The sequence below is a fragment of the Mangifera indica genome, chromosome 5 (genome assembly GCF_011075055.1).
Source record: "Mangifera indica cultivar Alphonso chromosome 5, CATAS_Mindica_2.1, whole genome shotgun sequence".
Classification (NCBI taxonomy): domain Eukaryota; kingdom Viridiplantae; phylum Streptophyta; class Magnoliopsida; order Sapindales; family Anacardiaceae; genus Mangifera; species Mangifera indica.
The window spans coordinates 3321434-3342011 of NC_058141.1; the positions used below are offsets into that span (position 1 = coordinate 3321434).

The 20578-nt window shown below is 36.6% G+C and overlaps 2 protein-coding genes and 1 long non-coding RNA gene across 3 annotated transcripts; all 3 read left to right on the forward strand.

Annotated features, from left to right (window-relative positions):
- The first annotated feature begins 1920 nt into the window (after window positions 1–1920).
- LOC123217341 lies at window positions 1921–5695 on the forward strand. Its single transcript, XR_006502462.1, has 6 exons — window positions 1921–2148; window positions 2236–2299; window positions 2725–2829; window positions 4917–4981; window positions 5058–5119; window positions 5481–5695. It is a non-coding gene; the product is annotated as an uncharacterized LOC123217341 (long non-coding RNA).
- A 9795-nt stretch (window positions 5696–15490) lies between these two features.
- LOC123215264 (phragmoplastin DRP1C-like) lies at window positions 15491–19942 on the forward strand. Its single transcript, XM_044635290.1, has 11 exons — window positions 15491–15523; window positions 15629–15719; window positions 15835–15899; window positions 15995–16189; window positions 16309–16428; window positions 16530–16600; window positions 17380–17605; window positions 17878–17928; window positions 18205–18442; window positions 18847–18986; window positions 19307–19942. Exons 1-11 carry the CDS (start codon window positions 15491–15493, stop codon window positions 19358–19360), a joined length of 1284 nt encoding a protein of 427 aa, XP_044491225.1. The 3' UTR covers window positions 19361–19942.
- LOC123217340 (histone H4) lies at window positions 19862–20334 on the forward strand. The gene has a single exon (XM_044638322.1). It carries the CDS (start codon window positions 19873–19875, stop codon window positions 20182–20184), a length of 312 nt encoding a protein of 103 aa, XP_044494257.1. The 5' UTR covers window positions 19862–19872; the 3' UTR covers window positions 20185–20334.
- Window positions 20335–20578: the final 244 nt, after the last annotated feature.

Below are 20578 nucleotides of genomic sequence, written 5' to 3' on the forward strand. Positions count from 1 at the left end.
TAAAATTATGTATACTTAAAATAAATATTAAATTAAATATCGATGATAATATATTACTATATAATTAAATAATTTTAAATTAAAAATAAAATAATATCTAATAACATATTTATACATCATTATTTATATTTAATTAATTACTCATAAGTGTACCTAGCCTTAAAATAGTTACTTATTAGATTTATAAATTAATTTCTTATTTTTGAGGTATATTTCCAAATGATAAAATATTATTTAATAACACAAATTAATGTTAGGCCAAAGGACTATTTCCTACCCAAGTATCCCTCTTTTAACTTTGAAAATCTTAAATATTCATCCATAAACAGTTAAATTTAACGATAGTAAGGGTAAAATCATCATTTTATCTATAATATTAAAAATAAACTAAAATATAATCTCCTTTTCCTCTCTTAAACTTTGAAAACTAAAAGTTTTCCCCCAACTGAAGTTTTAAAAAATTACAGTTTCCTTCTAAGGTTTGGTTTCTAGATCTCCGATGCTAAATCCGGTAATATTACCGACCGTCTATATCTCTCGAAGCTTTCTCTCCTTCCGACGGTCTCTCTTTGCCCATTTGGACGTCTGTTCGACATCAATCTTCTTCTAAAAGACGAAGAGCTTCGTCGGGGAAAACGAAGCTCTTTGTCTTTATTCGTCTTACCAAATGAAGACGAAGATATTGTCTTCGTCTGGGAAGATGATGTCATCTTCCAAGCCTCATTCGACGTTGATCGAGTATCCAAATGGCTGGAGAGAGACCGTCGGAGGAAGAGAAAGCTTCGGGAGGGATAAACGACTGGCAACGACGCCAGATTTGGCATCGAAGATCTAAAAACCAAACTCTAGGGGGAAACTGTCATTTTTTAAAACTTAGGTTAGAGAAAAACTTTAGTTTTTAAAGTTTAAGAGGGGAAAAGAGATGAAATTTTAAGGGGTTAGGATTCCATTAAATTTAACTGCTCATTAGTGGATATTTAAAATTTTCAAAGTTAAAAGAGAGATACTTGAAAAAACGACAAACCTTGGGTGGGAAATAGTCCTTTGGCCTTAATGTTATTTGTTGTAAGATTATTACATTATCTACTTCAATTTTACTACATAAAATATTTGTATTCATAATTTATTTTATACCATAAAAGTCAAATTTCAAAGAAAGATATTATTATCAAAGAAATTACGGTAACCCAACTAAAAACAAAGATATTGAACCATAAAAGTCAAATTTCAAAGTAAAATAGAGTTCAAAGAATTTTTTTCTTTTATAAAGTCCAATTCTATATGTACAAACAAATAGTGGGAGGGATTGGTCAATTTGGCTTAAATCAATATATGTACAAACAAATAGTGGGAGGGATTGGTCAATTTGGCTTAAATCAATATACGATTTGATTTGTCATATTCAAATTAAACATATTTAAGTTTGATTCGAGTTCTCTTTTAATAATATTATTTATTTTATCAATAATATTATTTATATTACTGATAATACCATTTACTTTCAATAGCATTATTCATGTATCGACAATTATTTGACAATGTATTTGAGAAACTCAAATTCGGTTTAAATTTGTCATAATAGATTAAAATTGAACTTGAGTTAGTTTATGTGTGAATATGATTTAGTTCGAATCTAATCTTATTAATAATAGATATTAATAAATATAAATAAAAATTAACATGTTATTATGTAATTAAATTATTTAATTATTATTATTTTATTTTTAATTTAAAATATAAATTTACTTTATACCATGAATTAAACTATTCACGTGAATTAAATTATTATTATGAGTAAAATAAAATTTTATTATTTTTAATTAAAAAATCATTTTCTTAAATTTTAATTAGTAATAATTTTTTAAAAAAAAAAATCAACATGCAAAGGTGCAACGATCATTTTAATGCAAACAGCAGTGTTTCTTCATTCCTTCTATTACAGAGAAAGTCCCTTCTCTGATTCGATTCACCTGTGCTTTCACATTCCTATTTGTCTTAAACTTACTCTAAATGGCCACGTTGCAGAGCCTGATTGGTCTCATCAATAAGATTCAACGCGCCTGCACTGTTCTTGGCGATCATGGCGGCGAAGGCATGTCCCTCTGGGAAGCTCTCCCTTCTGTTGCTGTTGGTGGTGGCCAGCTTTAGGTCTTCATTGCTTTAAAGTTTTCATTTTTATCCTTTCACTCATCCAGGAACATTGTTGATTTCTGGGTTTTTGTTTTGTCGTTTTAGAGTTCTGGGAAATCTTCTGTTCTGGAAAGCGTTGTTGGGATGGATTTCTTGCCCCGTCGATCTGGTAATGATGTTGATTCTTGTGTTTCTTTACCATTTGTTATGTTGTGGGGAAATTTTCAGAAATTGAGATTTGGGATATTGCCATTTATTAGATTTTGGTAATGTAAGAGATTGATGTTATATCTGAAGTTAGCTTACTCATTAGACGCATAAACTCAGTGAATTGGTGGGTTCATTTATGGGTCCCAAAGTTGTGAATAATCTACCTACAATGTTTTTAGACGTTTTTCACATTTCTTAAGCAGTTAAGTGTAGCTTTTGACTATTGGCATGAATTTAAATGATTATAATTTCTTCTTAATATATGCTGAAGGGTTGATATGACGTGCTAGTGATACGCATTTATGATAATTTGTTGGTAAAGAATATTATATTCCTTTGCTTTGAAGATATTTTCTTCTAATTTTTATCTTTATTGATTGAAAGGTATTGTCACAAGGAGGCCGTTAGCGTTGCAACTTCATAAGACTGAGGGGGGATCTGAATATGCGGTGTTTCTTCACGCTCCAAAGAAGAGGTTCACTGATTTTGGTATGGTAAATTTATGGAATGTGGGGATTTTTTTTGGGGGGAGGGTGGGGAGGGGATTGTGTGTGGGGGCCGGGCGGCGCTGCAATACAGGCATCATGCATGTGCTACCATGATCTAGAACTCTATTTATGTGCTGGTCTCTATTTCAATCTGTTTTTCAAATATAACTTCAATTTAATTGCCGAAAATATTTTCACACATTTTTTTCCTTCTGGTTTGTTTTCTGGTGTGCACCAGAAAAGAGGTGCATGTCTGCTGCTAGAGAATACATTTTTGACAGTTAAGACATGGTCAAGAATAAGGAAACTCACTGTAACATTCGTCCTCTGTGACAAGTGATATAATTAATCATCCAATCATATAGATATTCTGCATCTGCCATGGCCACAAAAAATCTTTTGGATTTGTTTTTTAATCTGTTTTTCTTTTTGAGTCATTTTTATATGCCCATTGTGTTGGAACTCATTTCTTTATATGTACTACAACGAAGCATTAGACAAGTGCACAACCATGAATCGGTTGAGATTTTTGATTGAGTGTTCTGTCTTCTACCATTTTTAGTGAAATGGAGGCTATTAATTGATTCACTTTTCATAATATAAGAAGTTATATTACACTTACCAAAATCTATTAGGTCCAAATAGCTCAGTATATTGATGATGATTACCATTTAGCAGTTTGTATTTTTTGTTATGTTCTTTTGTATTATATACAACGAATTAAACTTTTCGCAATAAAGAACCATTTATTTTCTCAACAAACAATCAGGACTTCATTATTTTATCCAGCTGCTGTGCGTAGAGAAATACAAGATGAAACAGATAAATAACTGGAAAGATTAAGCACATCTCTAACATTCCAATTCATCTGAGCATATATTCTCCAAATGGTTTGTGTATATCCTCTTAAAAACATTCTAAATGTAGTGTAGCTATTGCTGCAATGTGCTTATGAAAACTTATTTGATTGACTTGTAACTCGAAAGATTACTACTTTGCTTGGAAGAGCTACTTAAAAGAACTTGTGGAGCTCTTGACTTTATCCATGGCTTCTGAATTCTTTTTTTGCCCTAGGTTTAATAGTGAAATATGTCATAACTATGATATAGTTAATTATTTTTTAAGAAAGAGAAAATATGAGTTTGTTAAATATCTACCAGCACAGCAATGTCATTTATTTTACTGGTTTCCATCAGTACGTTGGAATCAGTTTCCTTTGCCTTGAACAAATACACTGGATTTAAGAAATATATAACTGAGGAATATGATCTTTAAGATTAACTTAAATTTGCTAGACCCAGTTAATTGGGGAATTGAATCATGATGGTGTCGGCTGCTGAAATGATAATATCCAGTTCCTTTTGCATATAGTTGCATCTAAGACTATTTGGAGTTACTAGAAATTTTGGTGGTAGTTGTTTCTGGGATATTGAGTAATATCATGAACCTGCTTTGTTTGGAATCAATGAGATACTTCCAGGTGGAGTTGCTTCAAGTTCTGATAAGTTTATGTGCACTTGTACATTATGAAACTTCATGTGACAGTTGGAATGTATTACAAAATTTTTTCTGCAGCAACCAATTTAATCGGCTTCTGTGGATGCTATGTCCTAATAGCTAAGGAAGAAGTTTCCACTTTGATGTCGAGGCACAGATGGTCAAGGCCTTTGTGATTTAGATGCTTTTAGATCCATCTTTTAGTAATTCATCATATTTTCTCCTGCATTCAAGCTGTACATTTGTAACCTGGTGATAACTGGCTCTACGGATCAGTCTTTGAAAGCTTCATAAAGTTAAATCCTTTAGCCACTGTAGAAAAACTATTCACTTCTTTTTTTACTTGAATCTTATAGTGGCTTGAAATATGATTTTAATGATCATTGTGAAGTTTCTTTCCTTTTTGTTCAAGATTTTTTTTGACTTCTTAAGGCATGCCTCTCTTGTCATTTTATATCCTTTGATTTTCAAGCTCTCAAGTTCTTTTTAATGAGTTCGTTTTTTCTTTAAGTTGGTGAACCTTTGGGTTTTGGTTTCCTAGACTCAGCTGATTTAGATGTATGACATAAAGTTTGTGGTTTTCTTTGGCAGTTGTTAACCTAACCCACAAAGGTTGCTGTAGGTAATTTCTAGAGCAGTATATTCAAATATGAAAGGTAAATCAATGAAATTTTGATTTCTTTTGCAAGAGATTTCTCTATTATTTAATCATTTAATTTTTGTCTTTTTTAGAGGGCCAGTCTGATAGTTTTGTTGAAGATATTGAAAACATGGTTCGCTCTTATGTTGAGAAGGTAAGAATGCTCTGCTTATGTTCCATGAATGTATTTAACATTAAGAAAATACAGATAACAGGCTGATATTCCAATAAGTTTTATTCTGTGATAATGAGTGTACTTTTTGGTATGCTATCATTGTTGTAGATTTTGCTTTCTAAAACTTTTGACATAGTAAAGCCAACATTGTTTTATCATAATGTTATTAGAAGGGATCCCAAAGTTGTTGGTGGAATCCAATTTAAGCTCCCATAGAAAGGGTTTGCTATAAAATCTTTTTTCTACTATCATCTATCTCACTTCTTCAGAGATTGTTTGTAGTTTTTATTTCCAATTAAATGAGTTAGCATATCTTACTTTCTCAATTGCATTGTGATAGGTACCTGGTGTCAAGTTCTGGTAAGCGGCTTGGAAGCTACTGTGTTGATGTATATGGTATTGTCACAATGGCTAGACGGAAGCAGATACAAGAGCAATAAAACAAATAGTTGTAAGGAAAGTTGTATTAAAACAGAATGATAAATTGAGATTTTTGAGTGTATCCGAAACACTAATAATAATAATATCAACGAAATCCGAATATACTTTTGTTTTCTCTTACAAACCGACTCAATAGTAATAATATGATAAGTACCCGTATCAATATTTTTCCAGTAGTTGCTCTTCCTTTTTACAGATCATCCAGCAACCAATGTCAAGTTCCCCAACTCCACAAACACAACCCACAATTGAAATGTAACTAAATATGAATGTGAATGGAACAGAGTAGAACACTTGTTGTATTCATTCAGATTCAACAAAATTACAAAAGTTAACACATTACATGTCGTAATTTCCACATTTCAACCAAGAGATTACAACAAAAGCAAAACTAAGAACAAGCAGCAATTATACAGCAAAATATTCATATGCACTGTTCACTTCAGGCTTCCAAGAGGCTTGTACTCTCCCTACATTCCTTCTGTCTTGCGTCCCATCTCTTCTACTCGTCCTACAGCTGCCTTTTCTCTTTTTTCCTCTGTTGCCAACTGCTTTCCCACCAAGCCTGTGCCAAGTTACTTTTCTTCTCCAAATTGACCTTGCAGTAAAATAATTGTTGATTGTTCTACTTGCTCCAATCCTTGGCTGCCACCTGCTCTGTTTCCTTTCTTTACTTCTGTCCTATGAGAAAAATATACATGAGTCCTAACATTTCCCCTCCCATTGAGAGGCACCTTGTCCTCAAGGTGTGATTGGGGAAAAAGATACTCAAGGTTGTTGCATGATTCCCAAGTCCTCTTGCAATCCGACAACCTTTTCCACTTAGAAAGCAATTCAAGATCACTATGGGAGGAATACTTGTATTCTGATACAACTTCAAGCTGCTCCTCTAGCAAGTATTTGTTCAAGCCTTCAGGTAGCTACTTAATTTATGTATCCCTTAATTTTAGGATCAATTTGTCATTCATATCTACTTCCTTATACTTCCCTTCCACACATGTAATGACATTTTTTATCTGCAGAGAATTTTCAAACTCACCCTTTATAATACACGCATGATTAATTGCACCATTTTTATAGGCAATTGAATCGGCACAAACAAATAATACCACAATAGGTGCTTCAACATTAATTCCAATTCCTTTCATTCTCATTGCATCAAACCATTCAATAATATCTCTATGCCACCTATATCGGGCATAATTTGTAAGGAATGAAGGCCCCGTCTCAAGGTTTGGCTTCAATGCTTCTATTAGCATTTTCTGAATCATCTAAAAAACACCATTAAAAGAATAGTTCAACGCAAAACCAAAAATCATAGCATTCTGTGAAATAAACTTCTTCACTTGTGTATTGTCAAATGTCTTATGAGGATGATTAATCTGTTCCATTTTCGCATATATACCAATCAATCCATTCACAATATGAACATTATTTTGAAAATCCATTAACAGAACATAATTATAAACAACTAAAAATTCTTCTAATGATTTAAATTTTGTACCTTTGCTAGCCCATTCGTTATATTGAAGGTATAGGCTATGTTTTCGTTCGGGTTCAAGTTCAACATTAGTCATCGGTCGAAATCCATTTTCGTCCTAGGGCGTCGAGCTGTCGCTTTCCATTTTCATGTTTGGCACCAATGAAGGAGCCAATCTACTCATCAGTGACTTCTGTCCCACCATTCTCACATTTCTAGTTGGGGAGCTCTTGTAAAAAATAACATATTCTTCCATGGTGATTTCCTTTGACTTGTGTAACTAGATGGGTTTCTGCTTGTTAGTCAACCACCCCTCATGAGGTATCTCCTTAATCTTCTTCTTTTTTGATTAGGCCTCTTTCTCTTTGTCAACTTCTTCAACAACACTTTCCTTCATTTCCTTTACCTTTTCAGGCTCAGGAGACTCAGAGTTTGTGAACACTTCATTTGCAGTCTCAACTTTGATAGATTTTCCATCATTATAGCTATTAGAATAATTTTCACTGGTCCTATGAATCTCAACTTTATCAATGTTCACTCCATTTTCTTTGAGAAAGGATAAAAAGCTATCAAGCCTGTCATCTGTCGGTCGGTAATGCCCATTATCTACAAAGACTAACTTTAGAATTCCAAGGTCTGCCTCAAACCTTGGAGTAGCTATAATGACTTCTCTTGCTAAGAAACTTGAATGATAGAACATTCCTTTTTTCTTCTCACTAACATAAAATTTCTTTGAGGTGCTCATAACAAAAATCCACCACAACTCTTTAGCTACGATAGCTGAATCGACCAACTTTCGTCGTGTGCGAAAACTCCTGTAAACTTTCTGAAGCTTCATAGCCATCGCCTCACTTGATTGAGAAGAGGAGTTTAACGATGCATTAAACATTCCACTCACAAACTCGTCAAAAAACTCAAAACTCGGAGGATAATAAAGGTCGGAAGTAGAAATGTTAATGTAAGAGAAGGGAGACTTCGATTGGCGATCAAAGTTTGACAAAGCTTGCATATCCACAACCTCCATTGATAAAGCAAAATGACTCCGTGTATGAAAGAAAGAGATGGCTTTGTCCTTGTCTAAGGCATCAGAAAAGTTACTAATCAAGCTCAACAGTTGGTTGACCTCTGCCTGGAAAGTGAATGTCTCAGTAACGTCCACCATTTTTGATTTGGTACCAAGGATAAACTTTTGGTGCCAAATTAGATAATTGTAAAGGTTTGGCCTCTCACATTCAGTCTTCCATAGCCTACAATAAGGAAATGGCTAGAGTTGAGATCGGGAAGAGGGTTATTAGGAACTGTAAATTGAATTGGGTTTGGGGAATATGTTGTATTAGGGCTGGTAGAGCTTTTAGCAATGGGGTTAACCCAATTGGGTTTTGAATGGAATATTTTCAGGGTTTTGGGTTTTTGAATTTAAGTTTTTGTAAAATAAGATTTTGGGCTAGAATGTAGGTTTTTTAAATATGAAATAGGTGTTGGGCTTGTTGATAAGTGATCAGAAATGGGGTGGGTGAATGTAAAAGGGTTATTTAGGCCTGGGTCATATATTTTGGTTGGGTTAGTGGAAGGGTTAATAAAAAATGGGGTTGGGTATTGAGCCAATATTTGGTTTATGTTGGTTGGGTCTGATTTATAAGGTATGATTTTTGGATCGAGTCGGGTCTTTGGATTGGGTAGCAAGTGGGTAGGGTTATTTCCTCCAACTTTTTCCCTTGTCTCCTTCCACCATCTGTTTTCTTGCAACTTCTCATCTCTTTCTTTAATAAACTGCACCGCCTCCAATTCTATGTATTTCTCACCGGATTTTGTTGATTCTTCAACAAATTTTTCTATTTGTGCACTAGACATAGTCGATCTACTCTTTTTATCATCGAAAATTTCAATCTTTATTTCTGTTTCCTTTCCTTTTGTTTCTCTATCAAACACAATTAAAATGCCTTCATCATCTCGATCATCCTCTTCCATCACAAGAACAGCCCATGACTTGCGTTTACAATCATAGTTTGGCTCCTCTTTGCCATCACAATGAGGACAAACTCTGTTAGCCCTCAGTTCTCAAATTTCCCACTAGGTTAGTCACTGGACGATCCACCAACGCCCACCATCTTTGATAAAGTCGATTTTTTCCATCCTCAGAATCGATGCTCTGATACCAAGTGATAGGTACCTGTATCAATATTTCTCTAATAGTTATTCTTCCCTTTTACAGATCACCCAGCAACCAATGTCAAGTTCCCCAACTCCACAAACACAACCCACAATTGAAATGTAACTAAATATGAATGTGAATGAAACAGAGCAGAACACTTGTTTTATTCATTCAGATTCAGCAAAATTACAAAAGTTAACACATTACATGTCGTAATTTCCACATTTCAACCAAAAGATTACAACAAAAGCAAAACTAAGAATAAGCAGTAATTATACAGCAAAATATTCATATGCACTATTCACTTCAAGCTTCCGAGAGGCCTATACTTTCCCTACATTCCTTCTGTCTTACGTCCCATCCTTTCTACTCGTCCTACAACTGCCTTTTCTCCTTTTTCCTTTGTTGCCAACTGCTTTCCTGCCAAACCTGTGCCAAGTTGCTTTTCTTCTCCAAATTGACCTTGCAATAAAATAATTGCTGACTGTTCTACTTGCTCCAATCCCTTGCTGCCACCTGCTCTGTTTCCTTTCTTTACTTCTTTCCTATGAGAAAAATATACATGAGTCCTAACATAATATAATCAGGCAAACTAAACAAGTGAAAGAAACTCTAAGCTCCAGACTCCATCACCCACATTCAAGAGGTTGGGCTCTCCTTCTCTGTTCCTTTTTCTTATTTCCTCTCCTTCTTTCTCTCCTCCTGTCTCCTTTCTTTTATTCTCTCTTCCAACTGCCTGTACTTCTTTTTTGGTTGCCACTTCAATATTGACAATCATAGTGGTCTTGAATTGTGGTTGTTTGCAAATTGATATTTTCTTGTTTGTCTGCTACTTTGTCTACTGCCTGTCGCTCCTCTAAAGTTCTGCCACATGCCAACTCTTGTGCATCTCTCTTCTTTCCCTTTTTCCTCACATAGACTCTTTCCCTAACATTACCCTCCCCATCAAGTGGCACCTTGCCCTTAAGGTGCAATGTTGGAAAAAGTTGCTTAAGCTTTGTATAAAGCTCCCAAGAATTTTCACAAGCAGGTAATTTCTTCCACTTAATTAGCAACTCCAATTCTCTTTACCGATTGTATCTGTGAGCTACTGCTCATTCAGGTTGTGCTTCTAATTCACCTTCTTCATTTAAGCAATCGGTAGATCATGGCAGATTGTTTCGAATCCCACTTGTCTTTTAAGCTGTGAGATATGGAAAATAAGGTGGATTTGCGCTGTTTCAGGTAGTTTCAGTTTATATGCCACCTTTCCGATTCTTTCTATTATTTCATAAAGCCCATAATATCGAGGACTCAGTTTCTCGTTTGGTTGTGATGCCAATGAGCGAAAACGGTACCACTGGAACTTAAGGAACACATAATACCTTATGTTGAATTCAATATCCCTGCGATGCTTGTTTGCATTCTTTTTCATTCTAGATTGCGCCTTATTCAAATTATCCTTCAATTGATCTAGCACCAGGTTTCTCTCTTTGAGCAAATCATTCACTTCTTCAACCTTCGAGTCCTCTTCTACCAGTCTATGGAATGGTGATAGATCCCTGTCGTAACACTACCTTAAAAAGGGTCATCCCCGCCGTACTATGGAAAAACGCATTATACCAGTACTCAGCCTATACTAACCATTTTGTCCATTTTTTTGGTTGTCCTAGGCAAAAGCAGCAGAGATAATCTTCGAGACTTCAATTGATAACCTTGGTTTGCCCATCCGTTTGAGGATGGTATGCTGAACTAAACTTTAAAGTGGTTCCTGTCGCTTTAAATAATTCTAACCAGAAATGACTCATAAAGACGCAGTTCCTGTCAGTTAGAATGGTTTTTAGAAAGCTGTGAAGGCGCACTACTTCTTTCACAAAGACTTCAACGATCTCCTTAGCTATGTATGGATGCCGAATAGCAAGAAAATGGTCATACTTCGTGAGGCGATCGATTATCACCAGTATTGTGTCTATACCCTTAATCTTCGGTAGCCCCGTAATGAAATCCATCGAAAGATCTTTCCATATATTTGTCGAAATTGGCAATGGTTGAAGTAATCCCACCGGAGAGGCTGTTTCATAATTCACCCTTTGGCACACACCATATTCACCCTTTGGCACACACCATATTCCGCCACAAACTTCTTGATATCCTTCTTCATTCCTTCCTAAAATAAAATTGATTTCACTCTCATATAAGTCCTAAAAAATCCAGAATGCCCCCCATATGGAGAGACATGAAATTCTTGGATGAATCGTGGGATGAGTTTGGATCCTTTTGGCAGGACAATGCGTCCTCTGTATAAGAGGTTGCTATTTCTAAGTGAGTAACCTTGATGCTTAGGCTACTAACTCAGAATTCCTTGAATTAGTCGTTAGAGTTTTTCATCCTGCAATACCTCTTATTGAATATCTTCAGTTTCAGCCACTAGCCCCACTGAGATTGCTCTAATTTCTTCGCTGAATTATGGTTTTTTGGAAAGAGCATCCGCTGCTTTGTTCTCGCATCCAAGCTTGTATACAATTTCAAAGTCGAATTCTAACATCTTAACCACCCATTTCTGTTGTTCATAGCCAATTATACGTTGTTCTGTGAAAAAACACAGACTCTTCTGGTCAGTCCTCACCTTGAAATGTCTCCCTAAGAGGTAATGTCTCCATCTTTGAAAAGCCAACACAATAGCCATCAACTCTCTCTCATATATAGACTTTTCTTGATTCCATAATGACAAAATCTTGCTTAAGAATGTTATGGGTCTCCCTTCTTGCATGAGCACCGCACCTAAACCACTTCCTGAGGCATCGGTCTCCATCACAAACTCTTTAGAGAAGTTTGGCATGGCCAAAACAAGTATAAAAATCATGACATCTTTCAGCTTTTTGAAAGCTTCTTATGCTTCTGCGTCCCACTTGAAAGCATTCTTTTTTAGAAGACTCGTAAGAGGGCTTACAATTCTTCCGTAACCCTTAACAAATCTTCGGTAATACCCTATTAGCCCCAAGAATCCTCTCAGTTCCCTCAAATCCTTCGATACAGGCCAATTTTGCATGTCCTCGATTTTCTTGACTCCTTTTCTGGATACAATTTGTCCTAAGTACTCAATTCTCCTATACCAGAAAGAGCATTTTTTTTATTGATCACAAAATTATGTTCTTGCAGAAGTTTTAACACTTTCTTTAGATGTTCGAGATGATCTTGAAAACTTTTGTTGTATATAAGTATGTCGTTAAAAAATACCAAAACAAACTTACGTAAATAAGGTTTGAAAATTTCATTCATCACACTCTGAAAAGTGGCTAGAGCGTTCGAGAGGCCAAAGGGCATGACAAGGAATTCTTAGTGCCCTTCGTGCATACAAAATGTCATCTTCTCTCGGACCCATACTTGATGGTAACCTGCCTTTAAGTCAAGCTTGCTGAAGATCTCGGCTCCTACCAATTCATTCAATAACTCATCGATAGTCGGGATAAGAAATTTGTCAGGGATAGTAACCTTGTTCAATGCCCTATAATCGACACAAAAATGCCACCCACCATCTTTTTTTCTGACTAAGATTACTGGACTTGAGAATGGACTGACACTAGGCTTGATTATACCAGTCGCAAGCATTTCGTGAACAATTTTCTCAATTTCATCCTTTTGATGGTAGAGGTAACGATATGGCCGAATATTTGATGGTTGAGCCTTACTGATTAAACGTATGGCATGGTCTCTTGAACGTCGAGATGGAAGGCCGTGGGGTTCAGAGAACAAAGACTTGAATTCTTCCAGCAATTCACTCATTCCACGAATAGAACAATCAGTCCTTTTAGCTCTATCCAATAAGTTTCTCCTCTCCTACAGATAGACTTCATCACAATTTAAAAAAAAGCTTCTAGACAAGTCAGCGACATGTCCTTCTTTTTCTCCACTCGTCTTCCTACCCATACGAATTTCATGGTTTGGTTCTTCCAATTTATTTTTACTTCACCTAATCTACTAAGCCAATCAACCCCTAAAATGAAATCAACCCCTCCTAATTGAAATGGAAGAAAATTTTGAACAATCACAATCCCCTGAATACACACCTCCACACTATCGCATCTTCCTAGTCCACTTACCTTCCTATTATCCCCCAGTACCACAGCAAATCTCATAGGTCGCACCGGAATGTTAAGCTCACCGACTAATCTTTCTGAGATAAAATTATGGGTGGCTCCATTATCCAAGAGTACCATCACTTCTCTACTGTTCACTATCCCTAGCACTTTTATGGTTTTTGGAGTGTTGATTCCCACCACTGAGCTTGAATTTAATATAGCCTCCATCTCTATCTCCTTTACAACCTCTGGTTCTTCTTCCTCCTCGTTCCTTTCCTTATTTTCATCTTCACTAGCTATCAATATTTGTAGTTGTCGGTAGCAACATCTATGTCCAGGCACAAACTTCTCATCGCAACGAAAACACAATCCCTTCTCTACCTTTGTTCGGTACTCCTCATCAGACAATCTTCATGAGCCATCGTCTTGTCTGATAGTGGCTATCGACACACTCGGATTAATTGGTGACCTAATAGTTGTTACATTTGGGTGAAAGGTGTTACGATTTTGGAGAAAGGAACGGGCGTCTGCTTGGCTTCGAGTTGGGTCAGTCATGGGTTGGTGGGTTGGGTTATGATTTCTATTAGGGTTTGGATGGAAATGGATGCTTGGGCTGGAGGCTGACTGACTTTGGGCTCGGGTTGGGTTTTGGTTTGCTGGATTGGTTAAGATGATGGGGTTGGTGTAACGGGTTGGGCTGCTAAGGTATTTCGGTTGGGTTTTCACAGGTCGGGGTCCCATTCTTCCCTCTATGATTTCATTCTTCTCCTCTACCTCTAGCGCGCGTTGTATCACCTCTTCCAGGTCTCGTGGATTAAAAAGCTTCATTTCTGCTCGGACCTCCTTAGTCAAACCATTCATAAACAGATCAGCGAGGGTTTCCTCAGACATATCATCCACTGCTGACGACAGTAACTCGAACTTGCATCAGTAGTCCTGAACAAAATCTATTTTTCAGAGTGCCAGAAGCTCCTCTTGTGGAGTCCTTTCATGTCTTGCTCTAAACCGTTTCAACACTGCATTCCTAAACTCCTCCTAACTGGTAAATTCCCTCTGCTTTCCTCTCCACTTCAACCACCCATGTGCAATACCTTCCATACATACTCCCATCACCGTAAGGCATTCCTTTTCGTTTAAATGGTTGACGTCAAAATATCACTCACATCGAAAAATCCATTCTAAAGCTTCGTTGCCACTAAAAACGAGAAGATTGAGTCGTTGATAGGGGTTGTCCCTGCATTCACATGTTGGGTCTCCTTCTTGCCTCTCCCTTGAAGAGGTCTCCTCTCCTCTTAACACACCTTCGTTTCTCAAAGGTGGAGAAGCATTCACCTCTTGGCGGGGTGGTGAGAAAGAAGGAGACGTTTCCTGCCCCATTGGTGCCTTACCTTTGTCTCCATTTTCCTTTCCAATAATGGCATCTCTCAGTTCACGGAGGTAGCCGTGGAGGGATTCTACGTTGGCCTCCACGTTTCCCATCCTATTGTTCATCTCCTTGTTCATCCCAATCATCTGTCGACTCATCTCCTCCATTCTTTCTTTCATTCCTGCTATCTCTGTTTCGATTCCTTCTACCCGGCTTTCCATTCTAGTCATGCTCTAATACCAAATGATAGATATTTGGTGTCAAGTTCTGGTAAGCGACTCAGAAGCTACTATGTTGATGTATATGGTGTTGTCACAATGGCTAGACGGAAAGCAGATACAAGAATAATAAAATAGTAATAGTTGTAAGGAAAGTTGTATTAAAACAGAATGATAAATTGAGATTTCCGAGTGTATCCAAAACACTAATAATAATAATATCAATGAAATCCGAATATACTTCTGTTTTTTCTTACAAACCGACTCAATAGTAATAATATAATCAAACAAACTAAACAAGTGAAAGAAACTCTAAGCTCCAGACTCCACACCAACATTCGAGAGGCTGGGCTCTCCTTCTTTGTTCCTTTTTCTTATTTCCTCTCCTTCCTTCTCTCCTCCTGGCTCCTGTCTTTTATTCTCTCTTCCAACTGTCTGTACCTCTTTTTCAGCTGCCACCTCAGTATTGACAATCATAGTGGTCCCGAATTGTGGTTGTCTGCAAATTGATATTTCTTGTTTGTCTGCTACCTGTCGCTCCTCTAAAGTTCTACCACGTGCCAACTCTTTTGCATCTCTCTTCTTTCCCTTTTTCCTCACATAGACTCTTTCCCTAGCATATCGCTACATTGATGATGGCTTCAAGTGTAAACAATTCTTTGCCCTGTGTATGGTCTTGTTTTTTTATATATATTCTCTGGTTTTGTAGCCTAATTACATTACGTTGGGTAATTCTCCTACTAATCAAGACATTACCACTTTGGATTTTGCAGCCTAGCTGCATTATATTGGCTATATCTCCTGCTAATCAAGATATTGCTACATCAGATGCTATAAAGCTTGCAAGAGAGGTTGATCCAACAGGTTTGTTAATTACACTTTATGTTTAAGGATATGACACTCGGTCCACTCTGAAGCATTGCTTTGCAGTGGCATCAATTAAAGGTATATATTATTCCATTCTGTTCTTTTTATTTAGGTGAAAGAATTTTTGAAGTGCTGACAAAACTTGATCTGATGGACAAGGGAACCAATGCTCTGGATGTATGGATTCAACATACTCACTGTTTCTGTTTCTATGACAACCTTTCACTTGCATAAAAGTATAAACACAAGTTGCTGTATGTATATGTTTTAAGGTTCTTGAAGGAAGGGCATACAGGCTGCAACATCCCTGGGTTGGAATTGTAAATCGTTCGCAGGCTGATATCAACAAGAATGTTGACATGATTGCTGCTCGCCAAAAGGAGCGTGAATATTTTGAAAGTAGCCCTGACTATGGACATTTGGCAAGTAAAATGGGATCTGAATATCTTGCAAAACTACTGTTGCAGGTCTTTCACTCTCCTTCTTGTCTTCCAATTTTGGCCTCAATGTACAATTCTGTTATCGTTACTGGAGCTATGAAAATTCTCTTGTTGATTTGTTTCTTTATTTTTCCTTTCTTTGACAGCATTTGGAAGTTGTTATCAGGCAGTGCAAACCCAGTATCATTGCGTTAATTAATAAGACCATTGATGAGATTAATGCGGAGCTGGACCAGATAGGCAGATCTATTGGAGATGATTCAGTGGTAAGGATTGAGACCTACGGGTAATTAGTTTACATAAGTATACAAGAAATTGTTTCATAGACCTAGTTTATTTGTTCAGTTAAACTTATCTTTCTGTGCAGGCCCAGCTGTATACAATCTTGGAAATGTGTCGTGCATTTGAGCATGTATTCAAGGAACACCTGGACGGAGGGTAAAGGACATGACTTTTTTCTGCCTTTCTTGTTTGTTTTCAGAATTGGATCATCCAATGTGTGTTACTTTTGGTAATTGATTGATTAATATTGCATATGTAATATCATTTGAAAATACTCGTGCTAAATTATTGGTTTTAATCGTTTGAGCTTGAAAAGAAAATGCTAAGTGGTGGATTTTAGTTACGAAAAACAAGAATAATGTATTATCAAAGAATGTGAACCTTAGATTCAATGTGCATCTCAAGGAAGGCATACCCCTTTCTGCGAGATTTAGCAGTTGCATATGTGCCTAACATCGTCAATTTTGGTTCTTGGTTGTTTTGTCTTGATCCTTCTTGTGGCCTTAGGCCATGGATTATTAGTTCTTCTTCGACTACTGTATCTTTCAAGCTTTGAAGCTCTGGCAAGCAACCTTCTCTGCTGGACTGCAACAATTCATGACTATCCATTTTTGTAATATAAAATTAGAATCTCCTCTTGATATATTTGCTTCTTGATTTGCATCTGTCCTAAAGAGCTTCATTTTTGCACAATGCATTAATGAATTCTTTTGACCACTCTACCTAATCACTTAAGCTTTCGGAATTTACTTCCTAACATTGTATCAAAGCCAAGTTTTTTTCTGTTTTGTGTTTGACGAAAGAGAAAGAACTTTAAGAAGTACTGCCTTTTTAACATTACAATATTTGAAAATTGTGAACCTTTTTTTATCAGACTGTGTGCTATAGCTAATTTTTATTTTATCGTCTAACAATGTCATAACTTGCTATTCTAGGCGACGTGGTGGAGACCGGATATATGGAGTTTTTGACCACCGACTTCCGGCAGCTTTGAAAAAGCTTCCCTTTGATCGGCATCTATCTACAAGAAATGTCCAAAAAGTTGTTTCAGAGGCTGATGGTTACCAGCCACATTTAATTGCTCCAGAACAAGGTTACAGAAGACTCTTTGATGGGTCTATCAGCTTTTTCAAAGGCCCAGCTGAAGCCTCTGTAGATGCTGTAATGTTCTTACCTTTACTTTTTCAAGATAATCTTTTTGAATTAGTGCTAGTGCACATTTTTAAGCGGAACTGCTAATATAAGATTGTGTCATATTTCTTACGTATTACTTTAGGCTCAATGTCCTTGGCCTTATATATATTGTAGACTACTAACTTTTATTAGTTCCTTCTTATCTTTTTGCTCTAAACAAAATGCTTTTACTTGAAAGTTGCCAATTTTCCTCAAATTCTTATCAATGAATCAGCTGCAAATGTTTTTGTCTTCTTTAGGTACCCTTTATATTGAAAGAACTTGTACGAAAGTCTATTGCTGAGACTGAGGTATGAAAATTTTAGTTGGACATAGTTTTGGCTGTGGATTCAAATAAAATTTATATATGTAAAGACGATTTTCTCTATCAATTAATTAAGTCATTTCATTTAAGTGAAAATCATTGTTCCAAACTGTTCTTTTCTGCTTGATTTGCAACTGATTTAATTCTGTACTTGTATTTATTATCCATCAATAATGCTACATTCATTTCATAAGATGAAACTTGAGATGACTCAAATTTCGTAGACCTGGTTCATGTGGGATCTGCTTTATACAAACTGTAGGAATTAAAGCGGTTTCCAACTCTTCAGTCTGACATAGCTGCTGCTGCAAATGATGCTTTGGAAAGATTCCGTGAAAAAGGCCAGAGAACAGTTTTAAGGGTGGTGGATATGGAATCTAGCTACCTGACGGTTGAGTTTTTCCGAAAGCTTCATCTTGAACCAGAGAAGAATCTTAACCAACAAGACCCAAATGCACCAAATCAGGATCGTTATTCTGACAATCATTTTAGGAGAATTGGTATGCATCACATTATCTACATTCAATGTTTTATCTTGTTTCTTTTAGAAATTGGTTCAATGTCATTAATGAGTAAAGGAAATAGCCTACTGAAAATAAAACAAATGCCAAATGGCTTAATACAACCATAGAAAATGGAAAACATAATACAGGCCATCTCTACGATATGAGGGCTCGGATGGCAAGAAAAATCACCAGATTTAAACCTCTTTCCCAATCTGGTTTTCAGTGCTGATGAATAAATATTCAGGTTTAGGTAACATGAAACATTGAATTTTGTTTTGCCACAGCTATGGCACTAATGTTCCTAAAGGCTAGTTGCTGGGTATTATGATGTACAATGTATAAATTCTGCGTCTAGAAAATCAAATATCTTAACCTATATTTTTTTAATGCTATGCTAGGGTCAAATGCCAGTGCTTATATTGGCATGGTTTGTGATACATTGAGGAATTCAATTCCCAAAGCTGTGGTGTATTGCCAAATCCGATCGGCCAAGAGATCTCTACTCAATAACTTTTATGCTCAAGTTGGGAGGAAGGAGGTAAAGTCTTGTTGCTACATATTTTTCTTTAATTTTATGTAGTTTAGTAATAATAACAGAGAATAAATAAATGGCATCAAGCTTGAGAAATCTTTACCTTAATTGATAAAGAAAAACATCCCAATACATCAAAGACACTTTTCACTCATTGAAATAGTCTGGAATTTGCTGAAACAGTTCTCAGAAAACTCATTGTAGATGGGCATTATGCTATTGATTAGGCTACATTCCTAGACGTTATTTCCCATTGTTGACAGTAAAGAGGTGTGTAATTGTTCTCAGCAAAAATTTGACAACTTTATTGTCTTGTTTCTATGCAGAAGGAGCGGCTTGGTGCAATGTTGGATGAGAATCCACAACTCATGGAGAGGTGAGCAACCTTAGCAAAAAGGCTTGAGTTGTACAAGCGAGCGAGAGATGGTAGCAAAAAGGCTTGAGTTGCACAAGCGATCCAAATGGATTAAGTTGTTGATCGGTGATTCAAGTTCATCAATTGCCAGAGGACTTGGTATGCATGTAGCTTTACCAATGAATCTTAGATTTCTTGATCAACAACTTCACCTGATTTAATTAACACCATATATAACAAGTTCGGAGGAACAAGCACTGGCACTTGTCTGGAAGCCGCAAAAGAAAAAGAAAAAGGGTTTTTTCCCTTGTAAACACGATTCCCACCAAAATCACCCACTCTTCCTTTTTCGCCAATCACATTCAAGATCTTACAATCCAACGGCTCTAATCCCAATGAAACAAATCAGACGGATCACTTGCCAATCCAACGGCTACCCATGCCTCATCTCTTCCTAGATAAACCTCGTCCTCGTCTCACCTTCCATCCAACTTTACAAACAAACATCCAGAGAGTAACAAAGGAAAACAGACAAGAATGTCAGGAAGAGGAAAGGGAGGCAAAGGATTGGGAAAGGGAGGAGCAAAGCGGCACCGTAAGGTTCTCAGAGATAACATTCAGGGGATCACGAAGCCGGCAATTCGGCGACTGGCGAGGCGTGGCGGAGTCAAGCGTATCAGCGGTTTAATCTACGAAGAAACTCGCGGCGTTCTCAAGATCTTTCTGGAGAACGTGATTAGAGATGCCGTGACCTACACGGAACACGCTCGTCGGAAGACTGTTACGGCCATGGACGTCGTTTATGCTTTGAAACGACAGGGGCGAACTCTGTATGGTTTCGGGGGTTAGGGTTAGGGTTAGTTTTGTTTTCTTGCGTATGAATGGAAATTGTAATGAATTAAAGGAGATTTGTATGGGAATTGATTCATCTCTGAATCTGAAGGATTGATAGAGAAAATGGCAGTGGCAGCATAATAATAATGAACATTGTATGAGTAATTCTCTTCCTATCTCTTCCTCATACAACCAAGAAACCTAACCTAACATTCAGAATTCCATTACTCATCTACCCGTCTATTGAACACAGCTGATACAAGTAAAGGAGCATTTAAAAAAAAAACGAAAGGTTCATTGAGTAATAATGAATTTGAGTCTTTCAGACTTCAACAATATATATTCGGAACAAATCATAATCTTCTCAATTCCTATACATAATCTGCTCCAATTGAGGTTGTCCAAAGTA

Bases quoted from the DNA above. Each gene is read 5' to 3' on its own strand.
- LOC123217340 (XM_044638322.1), top strand. From the start codon at position 19,873: ATGTCAGGAAGAGGAAAGGGAGGCAAAGGATTGGGAAAGGGAGGAGCA.
- LOC123215264 (XM_044635290.1), top strand. From the start codon at position 15,491: ATGGCTTCAAGTGTAAACAATTCTTTGCCCTGT. The intron at 16,190-16,308 runs GTCTTTCACTCT...TTTCTTTGACAG, and splicing joins TTGCAAAACTACTGTTGCAG to CATTTGGAAGTTGTTATCAG. The intron at 18,443-18,846 runs GTATGCATCACA...ATGCTATGCTAG, and splicing joins CAATCATTTTAGGAGAATTG to GGTCAAATGCCAGTGCTTAT.